At 35.3% G+C, this 11,475-nt stretch overlaps 1 protein-coding gene across 15 annotated transcripts in view; it reads right to left on the bottom strand.

Annotated features, from left to right (window-relative positions):
* The window catches only part of VPS13B (vacuolar protein sorting 13 homolog B (yeast)), a 631,834-nt gene that overhangs the window by 549,322 nt on the left and 71,037 nt on the right, over window positions 1-11,475 (bottom strand). Inside the window, exon 16 of one of the 15 annotated variants that reach the window (XM_014550216.1) lies at window positions 5,631-5,721. The exons of the other annotated variants lie outside the window; for them this stretch is intronic. Within the exon in view, the coding sequence (XP_014405702.1) occupies window position 5,721 (1 nt within the window). The 3' untranslated portion in view covers window positions 5,631-5,720. Of the gene's footprint in view, window positions 1-5,630; window positions 5,722-11,475 lie in introns of those variants that run through there. 15 annotated transcript variants of the gene reach the window in all.

The following is an 11,475-nucleotide window of genomic DNA, read 5'->3' as shown; positions in this document are numbered from 1 at the left end:
GCAGGCAGCGCCAGGCCAAGGCGGGTGCAGGTGGGGAGCAGGGCTGCGGGTTGAGAGGCAGCCGTGACCATGAGGCAGCCAGAGGTGCAAGGGCTCCGGCAGCCAGGACTGCAAATGCCTACCCTTGCACGAATTTTGTGCATTGAGCCTCTAGTTTATTTATATTTGTAAATCTTTAATCTTTCTTTCAAAGTTTTTCATTTAAGGCACTGGAGGTAGGACATGAAATTACAAAAAAATCTGAATTCCAATTCTAGCTAAATCAGAAATGACCCATAACATGAAAAGACTCTAAGCCTCGCCAGAAAAAGGGAAATTCAAATTAAAATAATATAAGACTCTTAACCTCTCAGATGAGAAAAACCTCTCAGGCTCATCTAACACATCTCCTAGGAATCTACCTAAAAGGAACTCTGATGAGTCTGCAAGAATACTTAGACCATGATAGTGTTTGCAGCATTATTTAAAATAGCCTACACCTGAGACAATCTTACTGTTAGATTCTGGCACATTAACTTCATGTAAAACTACTCAGATATTAAAATAATAAAGGTCACTAAATCTACTCACATGAAAGGCTATCATGAAATATGGGTGAGTAAAATATATATTTAGGGTATCCCAAAACAATATATGTACATACTTTGAATAATAAAGGCAGTGTTTATTAAAATACATTTCATTTTCAAAACTGAGCTCTCAGCTGTTGAAATGTGTACACATTTTTTGGGACATTCTGTAGTTGCCTTTTAAGACAGTTCCTTACAATGGCAGGACGTGGTGGGTTACCCACACATCATAAAATCATATCTGCATGGGGTTTGAATGTTGAAATTAAAAGTTCAGGATAGAACTATTTATAGTAGCCATTCCTAGAAGAGGAGAATAGTGGATGCATTTTGTGTGTTCTTCTCCTTGTTTTCTCTATGTTAATGTCTATATTGCTTTACTTGGTCCCTTGAGAAATCTAGACTATTATTTTTTGAAAAATCTGTATTGTTCTTTTTTCAAACATTTTAAAGAAATTACAATATTTCAAGAAATAACTATAAAATCACAAACTATGTCAATATGAAGTTAACTTCATAAAACATCTTTAAAATGTGAAGATAAGATATTAGCATTATTAATGTATCCACCTACCTCCTCTCCCTGTCCTAACATTGGATTATCAAATAATTTCTTACTTCCTCATTGAAATAAAACTTCACTTAAAACTATCCTACAGAGAAATGACATCAGCAAAAAAGGCAGAATAAGGTATACCAAAAATCTGTCCCTCCATAAAAGCAGCAAAAAAGATGTCAAAAGCTGTCAAGAATTAATATTTTTCAGAATTCTGAAAACTAACCAAAAGCCTGCAGCAAAAGAGGTAAACTCTTAAACATAAAAAAAAAATTAATTAAAAAGCCCAGCTACTAGTAATCTCAGTAGTAACAGTGAGCTTTGTAGTATTTTTACTTTTCCATGTTGCGTCCTCTGCCCAGAAGCTCAGCAGTGGCACTGAATAGCCCACATTCCTTATCTCTCTTAATTCAGAACTCTTCCAAACAACTACACAGGGGTATTTATAGAAAACATTTAGAGGACTAATTACATTAGTCCATGCTGCCTGGGACAATGTGTAAGAGAAAGGGCAAACAAAATGAATGAACCAAAATCTTGGGAGGAAAGTAATAAAAAAAAATTGGGTAATAAAAAAATTGGGCAATAAAAAAATTGAAAAGCTCCAACATCTTCCAAAGACTACACATGTTCAGGACTGTGCAGTTGCAGAGGGAAAACTACAAAAAGGTCTTAAGCTCCCAACCCTGGCTGACTTCCAGGGTTTACCCAACAAGAAAAGAAGGCAGAGTTGTAAACGTCTGGTTGAGTTTTGAAGGCATTCCCCATTAGAAATGACGGAGGCCACACAGCAATAGGATGAAACAGTAAACGTGCTGAAATAAAAAAACTATTGTAATAATAACAATTCTGGCAAAGCTATCTTTCAAAAATGAAGTGGAAATCTCCCAAGAAAGAAAAGTCCAGGACCAGAAGCCTTCACTGGTAAATTCTAACAAACATTTAAAGAAGAATAAATACCAATCCTTTTTAACCTGTGCAATAAATATAAGAAAAACCTGTCTAATTCTTTTCATAAAGCCAGTATTATCCTGATACCAAAAGCAGACAAAGACAACATGAGAATTCTTTATACAACCCAATTAAAAAGTGGGCATGGACCTAAATTGACACTTCTCCAAAAAGGGCCTACAGATGGCCAAGAGACCTATGAAAAAAGGCTCAATGCCACTATCTATCAGAGAGATGGAAAGTAGAACGAGAATGAGGTATCACCTCACACCTATCAGAATGGCTACCATCAAAAAATCAACAAGTGGCAAGTGCTTGTGAGGTTGCGGAGAAAAGGGAATCCTAGTACACTGCTTGGTGGGAATGCAGACTGATGCAGCCACTGTGGAAGACAGTATGGAGTTTCCTCAAAAAATAAAAAATGGAACTGCCATTTGACCCAGTAATCCCATTGCTAGGAAAATATCCTAAGAATCCAGAAGCACCAATCAGAAAGATTATATGCAACCCCATGTTCATATCAGCGCTATTTACAATGGCTAAGACTTGAAAACAGCCCAAGTGCCTACCAGTAGATGAGTAGGTAAAGAAAGAGGTGGTACATTTACACAATGGAAAACTATGCAGCAGTAAAAAAGAAGGAACTCTGACCATTTGAGACAGCATGGAGGGACCTGAAGAGTATCATACTAAGCAAAATAAGCCAGTCTGAGAAAGACAAGTACCACATGATCTCACTTATATGTGGAATCTAATGAACAAAATAAACTAACGAACAAAACAGATCCAGAGACATGGAAGTATGCAAGTATGCAACAGACTGATAAATCTCAGAGGGAAGGGGGAGATTAACCAAAAAACTTATATGCGTATATCCATAACCCATGGACACAGGCAATAGTGCAGTGAAGGCCTGCGGAGTAGGTAAGTGCGGGGTAGAGGGAGTCTATGGGGGGAGAAAAGGGGATATCTGTAATACTTTCAACAATAAAGATAAATTTAAAAATAAAAGGCAACATAAGAAACCTACAGACCAATATCCTTTGGGAACATAGATAAAAAATACTATTTGATACTATCAAATCAAATTCAGAAGAATATTAAAAGCATTATAAACCATAACGGCTAGAATTTGTCCTGGAAATAAAAGAGTAGTTCAACTTTTAAAAATCAATGCAATACACCATATTTATAAAATAAAGGGGGGAGAAAAGCATGTTCATTTCAATCGACAGAGAAAAAGCATTTGACAAAATCCAATACTACTCTTTCATGATAAAAACACTCAACACACTAAACATTAAGGAAACTTCTTCCACATGACATTGAACATTCACAAAACACACACAACTAACATCCTTAGTGGTTATAGACTAAAAGCTTTCTCTCCAAGATCAGGAGGAAGACAAGGATATCTGCTCTTTCCATTCCATTCAACATTACAGTAGAGTTTCTAGTTAAGAAATGAGGCAAAAAAATAAGTAAAAGACATTCAAACTAGAAAGGAAAAAAATAAAACTGTCACTACTCACAGATAACATAACCTTATACATTGAAAACCCTAAAGGAAACACACACCACTGGAGCTAATAAGACCAATCAAATTGCAAGGTGCAACATAATTATACAAAAATAAGTTTTCTATCTATATACACTCACAAATAATCTGAAAGGAAAATTAAGAAAATGGTATTTATAACAGGAACAAAACGGGAAAAAATGCTTGGGGATAATTTAACAAAGAAGTGCAAGACTTTTAGATTGAAAACTACAAAGCATTGTTGAAACACATTAAAGAAGGAATCTAAATAATGGTAAGATAGCCCATGTTTATGGATTAGAAATTTTAATATTAAGATGGCAATACTTGCCAAATCAATATATAGATCCAATACAATCCCTATCAAAATCCCAGCTATTTTGAATAAATGAATAAACGAATCCTAAAATTCATATGGACTTGTGAGAGACCCCAATAGCCAAAACAAGCTTGAAAAAAAAAGTTGGAAGACTCATATTTACTAATTTCAAAATTTACTACATAGGTACAGTAATCAAAGAGTGTCACATGAGCATACAAAAAAATCAGTGCACTAGAATTGAGAGTCTAGAAATAAACCTTTATGTCTATGGCCACTTGATTTTGAGATCAAGTGATGGGAAATGAATAGTCTTAAACAAATGGTTTGCAACAATTGGATAACCAGATACAAAAGAACGATGTTAGACCACTATCTCACACCATACCAAAATTAAAGCAAAACTGATCAAAAGCTAAAGCTATAAAACTCTTAGAACACAAGTGCAAATCTTCATGATCTTGGATTAAGGAACAGTTTATTAAATGTGATTTCAAAAGCAAAGCAAACAAATAAATTGAACTACTTCAAAATTTTAAATTTTGTATATCAAAAGATACTATTCAGAAAGTGAACAGACAACATAGAGCATGGGAGAAAATATTTGCAAGTCATATATCTAATAGGGGTCTAGTGTTCAGAATATGCAAAAAACTCCCACAACTCAAAGGCACAAAGACATACGACCTAATGAAAAATGAAACAGGACATGAATAGACATTTGTCCAAAGAAGATACAGAAATAGCCAATAAGCACATGAAAACATAGTCAACATCATTAGTGAAAAATCAAAACCACAATGAGATGCCATTTTACACCAAACAGAACAGATATAAAAAAAGAAAATAGCCCTAGTTGGTTTGGCTCGGTGGACAGAGCGTCGGCCTGTGGACTGAAGGGTCCCGGGTTGGGTCCCGGGTTCGATTCCGGTCAAGGGCACATGCAGGCTTGATCCCCAGGGTGGGGCGTGCAGGAGGCAGCCGATCAATGATTGTCTCTCATCATTGATGTTTCTATCTCTCTCCTCTCCCTTCCTCTCTGAAATCAATAAAAAAAAATTTTTTTTTAAGAAAATAAATGTTGGCAAAGATGAGCAGGAACTGGAACCCTCACACACTGAAAGTAGAACTGTATAATGGTACAGCCACAATGTAAAACAACTTGGCAGTTCATCAGAAAGGTAAATATAGATTTACTATATGACCAAGCAATTATATGAACTGAAAGTGTGTTCATATAAAAACTCATACATACAAGTTCATAGCAACATTATTCTTAACCAAAATATGGAAACCCAAATGTCAGACAACTAATGAATGGATAAACAAAATGTAAAATATTTTTCAGTCATTAAAAAAATAAAGTAGTGATACATACTACAACATGGATAAACCTTGAAAACATACTAAATGAAAGAGGGCAGATAGAAAATGCCTCATAATTTAAGGTTCTGATTATATAAAATGTCCAGACGCCTAGATAGAGGGTTTATTTGTTTGTTTGCTTGTTTATCCTCACAGGAGGACATTTTTCCATTGATTTTTAGGGAGACTGGAAGAGAGAGGGAAAGACAGACAGAAACATTGATATGAGAAACACATCGATTGGTTGCCTCCAGCACGAGCCCTGACCAGGACCCAGGCCGGGGAGGAGCCTACAACAGAGATACGTGCCTTTGACCAGAATCAAACCTGAGACCCTTTAGTCCGCAGGCTGACGCTCTATCCACTGAGCCAAAAAGACTAGGGGGAGACCGGGTTTCTTTTTTCGAGTTTTAAAATTGTTCTAGAATTAGGAAATGATGATAATGATGATGAATAGAAAACAATGTGAATATACCAATAATCAATGAACTGTACAGTTTAAAACAATTAATATGTTGACTTTCATGTTATTTGGATTTTATCTCAATTTTAAAAAAATCCCCCTAAAGTATTCAGAACTCTGTTCCTAGGAACACCTATCCAAGCAACTAACCATTACCTTCTCTCACTCAAAACAACAAAAACAAACCCTGGGATCAGACATCTCTCTTAATTAGCATGTTATAAGTTAAGTATATAGTTTCACATTAAGATTACTATGGCCTTGTCCATACAACTTCCAAATATTTAACAGAAATATGTGGCTGTACCTAGATTTACCCTTCAATCTACAATCTTGGTCACAGTTTTCCATAAAACCAATAGACAGGAAAGAAAAGACCAAAAAATAAATATGCACTGAATAAAATATTCTTTAAACCAAACAGCTAAAATAATAGAGATCAAGAGACAGTAGAAAAAATAAACAGGACCCAATTCACAAATTTATATTTCATTGCCATCACTGGTTTCTTCTGCTTTTCCAACATTGCAGCCATTTTTTAAATCATTTTCTTTTCTTTAACTAAGGGTTTAAATACTGAGAGATGGTTCTCTACTATGCTCTCAAATTTGTTTATTAGTAGTAATACTAAGTGAAGAAAATAGTACATATAAAAATGCACAATTAATCTAGCTATCTATATTCAGCCAGATACACTGTGATATTTGAGAAGTCCTATGGTGTAGCAAGAGTTATGTTCTTATAACTACAGCAATATTTACTTATAAGGCAAAATTATAGTTGGGATTCTTTTTATAAGTGGGTCTTTACTATTTCATAACAAATTCAGCTACTGTACATGGTACTTTAACTTTCAAGTCATCATACGTCACATAAAATAGTTCCCAAATGGATAACATAGACTTAAATAAAAACTTAAACATATGCAAATTTAAAAGATTAATTTATTCTACCTTTTAATAATGCCCAAGGGTAGAGGGCCATTCCCTCCTTCAGATTCAATTTAATTCAACATCAAAGGAAATAATTCACTTTGTACAAAAGCCAGAATTCAATAATAAACAAGTAAGTTATATCATACACATAGGACATGTTTTTGTGGTTTGTTTTACTTTCCAGCTGTAACCAACTACAAATAAAAGTACATTTTATTATACGTCTGTTAAGTACTCCAGTAGCATTTGAACTAAAATAAACTATTTTAAAATTATTTGGCAATAGATTGTAACTTACACAATGTACCTGCTGTTTGTATAATATCAATGAAGAGGGGTTTTTTTTCTTTTGTTTTTGTCAACTCTGAAATATTGCTAACAGGCTAACAAGTATAGGAAATGAACACCCATGTATCCACTTCATAAACCCAATTGATTAACCCATAATATTATACCATATTTACATCAGAGGTTTTTAAACAAATCAATAGCTTTTACAACTTTTTTAAAGCTATTTGGGGTGGGGGGCTCATTAAAATGTCAATGAAAATGCACAATAAAAGTATAATTTTCCTTGTGATTTATGTCACTACAAATTTATTTAAACTTTGTTTAAAATAAAATAACTCAATAAAATTCATACAAGAGGTATCTAACAACTTCTGAGTTTACCTAATTTTTTTGAAATATCACTAAACTTACATTTTAACAGTTAAGTTGGTGAAAATAATTTATTTAACAAATGGCTATTTCACATATCCCTAAGTCCTAGTCTGAACATATGTTCATTTTACAGAATAGGTTTAAAAACTATCAGTGTAAACATTACTCTCTAGGGGAAAATAAATCCTAATGTAACTAGTGGGATAAACAACTCATTAAAACTAAACTTGGAAAAACTCCAGGATAAATTTAAGGAAATAGAAACATGTAGGTCTTGATCGTGTAGTAGCAAAGACTGGAAATTAATATGCCCTAATTAACAAATACTTTAAAGACTCTACTTGTACCATCTGCTGACATTATAATACAGAGCTAGTGAAAGTTCTGGACCAACATAGCATCTCTACAAAGAAAATTATTCCTCCAAATTTTTAAATAAAAATGTGGAAGTGGTTCTTATTACTCAATGCAAAGGAATTAACTTATACAATCCATTCATTTTCATAGGAATACCATACAATTTTTGCCCTACATAAACTTGAAGAACAGCCATCCATTCTTTTAAAATCAACACACCTCACAGCAGTTGAAAGAATAGCCTCAGCAACAGCTGGATCTGAAGATTTATATAGAATCCCCAAATGCAAAGTTTGAACCTACAAATTGGTTCCAAAAATGTATTTTTGTTATTACTCATATCCTGTACAGTAAAATAAGATTAGATCACTTTTTCCAAAATAAAATGAGTACAAAACTTCACTAACTCAACTTAGAAATGAAAGCAGTTTTAAAGGCTAAGAAATTTATATTTAGTTCTGTATACAATGACCCTTTAACTTACACATCAATACTTAAATGAAAAGAAAGAAGTTTTTAATTAAATGTTAAGTAAAATAATTGGTTAAATTAGCTCTTCTTTTCTATTTCTGATCCCACCCCACTCCCCAGAGACAACCACTTTTTATGAGTTTAGCATACATACCCACAGACCTCTGCCTACTTGATTTTATGTATTCATAGATACACATATAATTTTAATGGGTATATATTTGTATATGACTACAGCCTCTATTTAGTGACTAAACAGCATATCTTATAGATCATCAAGATCTTTCAACATTAGTACATTTACTCCTACAATGGTCTTTTTAATGCCTGCTTGGTATTTTACTGTTGGAATCAAGTCTCACATTCATCAGAATTTCTCAACATCCCCACTAATATTAACTATTATACTTTTCAATTATAATGATTTTTAGCATTTGCAGATGGCTATAAAATATAAATTATATCCTGTTTACAAATTTTTCAAATTTTCTGAAATAAAAATATCATTATTTGAATTTAAATGTTAGATAACAGATGAACATATAAAATGGGAAGTAAAACTTGTCTATCTTTAAAGCAAAAATACAATTAACTGCTTGATTATTATAACATAGAAAATCCAACATCTTATAATGTATTGATGGTAGCAAACAAATAAAATACCAAAGAAGCAAATGCTGTCCTTCATTAATCTCATCATTTCCTAAAAAGTTGTTCAATTCCTCTACTTAAAGTGTTTTATCTATTCAGGAAAAAAAGAGAGAAATAAAGTATATTTATGTTATATATATAATTAGTAACATTCAAATAGAACCTTGAAAATTCTGATTAGGAAAATCACTAGAATTTTAGTTCAACTTCAGTCATTCATTAAAGTCATTGGTTTTTGCTTTGGCCAAGAGCACATTTTACATGTATTACTTAAATAAAAAGGAAATAGACTACTAGGTTGTCAAAAAAGGATTACAATCTGAATCAATCAGACAACAAAAGAACACTGAAATCACTGAAAAAATTACCAGCTGTATGTCAATAAATATTCACTTGGGCCTACCACAGATTCAAGGTTTTGACATGTCCTCCATAGAAAAAAGGGATGGTCCTTATGGAACTTAAATTTTTGAAAACAATTTAGAAAAGTTATTAAATAATCACACCAACTAGATTAAAATCACTTCTATGAAAAGAACAGTGAAAAACAGAAACAATATCCCACCCTTAGAAGAATGAGACCGAACCAGAGAAAATGTCAATTGGGCCAATATCTGAGGGGTGAATAAAGATTATTTAGGCTAAGACTAGTGAAACAATATGGTGAAAGACTAGGTTGAAAGAAGACAAACTGAAAAAGGTCCAAAAGGTTGGAGAAGCCGTGGCTGGGTGGCTCAGTTGATTGGAGCGTCTTCCCATACACCAAAACATTGGAAGTTCGAGCCCCCTGTGGGGGCACATAGAGGTATGAGAGGCAACCAATCAATCACTGTTTCTAACATCGATGTCTGTCTCTCTCTGTCTCTCTGTCTCTCTCTCTCTCTCTCTCTCTCTCTCTCTCTCTCATATCAATACAAGGACATATCTTCGGGTAAGGATAAAACAAAATTTTTAAAGGTGGGAGAGAACAGGGAGGGAGATAATCAGATGAATCTAGACAGCCAAGAAGGGGGCAGATCTGGAGGGAATCAGAATGTTTTAAGAATTTTTATTTTTATAATAAAAATGTATGTCCTCCCCTGCCTAAAATACTTTCCCCCACCTTTACCCCTCAATCACCACACTGTTGTCCATGTCCATGGAACCCAACTAGGCAGAGTTGCTAAGCCAACCCAACTGGGAGGGGAAGAAAGAGCGCATGCAGGAGACAAACTTTAAAATGTATAGATATTGCTAAGACAGCAGCTTGCAGATAACCAATCATAAGACAGTAAGGCATATAAACTAATCCCAAGGAAGTTGCTAAGGCAGAATTCTTTGAAAAGACCAATCAGGAGCTGGCAAGGCTATATCCACCCCTTAGGTTAAAAATTGTGGCTTATGGCCCTAACTGGTTTGGCTCAGTGGATAGAGCATTGGCCTGCAGACTGAAGGGTCCCAGGTTTGATTACAGTCAAGGGCACATGCCCGGGTTGTGGGCTCAATCCCCAGTAGGGGGCATGCAGGAGGCAGCCGATCAATGATTCTCTCTCATTATTGATGTTTCTAGTTCTCCCTCCCTTTCCCTCTCTGAAATCAGTAAAAATATATTTATTTTTAAAGTGTGGTTTATGGCCACGTGGGACTCTACGAATAGAATAACAGACTTTAACACCCAACTATAATATGGAAAAAAAGCTTTCCTGGAACCCCAGCTGCACCTTTCCCAGGACTGGCTTCTCTCAATAAACTTTACCCCCTTTAACCATTTTTGTCCGTGACTTCATTCTTCAGTTTCTTGAGACAATGAACTCAGACTCAAACACCCCACATTTTGGTATCACTGCTATGAAGATAAAACTGTAAACAACCCAAAGAATTCTAACAAGCTCAACTCTTTCTCCTACTCCAAAAAATAAGTACAATTATTCCTAATATGCACTTGACAAGTTTTCACACGCTCAAGCTACACAAATTTGTACGAAACACTGAACAGAATCTAAAGAATAACTATTTCAAATAAAAAGCAAAAAATTAAAGAGAGGTAAACTCAGTTTCTGGCTTTGGAGTTAGCTTAAGACAGACATAACACTAAAAAGGCTATGTGTTACCAAAGAACTGGAGGAAAAACTTCCAAATCTATATATCTACACTAATAAAAGAGAAACATGCAAATTGGTGTCACTCTGCTACACCCACCAGCCAATCAGAGCAACTATGCAAATTTACCCAACAAAGATGGCGGTTAATTTGCATACGCAGGCATGGAGCGAAGACTGAAGGCTCCGGCTGGAGTGAAGAGTGAAGACTGAAGACTGAAGACTGAAAAGCCAAGCCTCGCTGCGGCTGGACCAAAGGCCTCGGTCCCGGGTACCGGAGGAAAACCGGTGCCGGCAACCAGGGGAAGGAAGGCCTATTGCGCGAATCTTCATGCAACGGGCCTCTAGTATATATATAAAGCGGTAATATGCAAATTAGGCTGGGACGCCGTAAGAGGTCACAACCAGACAGGAGGACGTTGTGCGCGCAGGTGAGGCCCGGAGCGGAGATGGAGATAGAGACAGGGGGGCCTGCCGGAGCCGGAGCAGCAGCTCTGGTGGCCCAGAGCAGACACAGGCAGTGGGGTGGGGGGGCCTGGGGCTGGCCGAGCCACTGC

This window comes from Myotis brandtii, unplaced genomic scaffold (genome assembly GCF_000412655.1).
Source record: "Myotis brandtii unplaced genomic scaffold, ASM41265v1 scaffold59, whole genome shotgun sequence".
Taxonomy (NCBI): domain Eukaryota; kingdom Metazoa; phylum Chordata; class Mammalia; order Chiroptera; family Vespertilionidae; genus Myotis; species Myotis brandtii.
The sequence above is the reverse complement of the archived record's forward strand: the minus strand, read 5'-3'. Positions and strand labels throughout refer to the sequence as shown.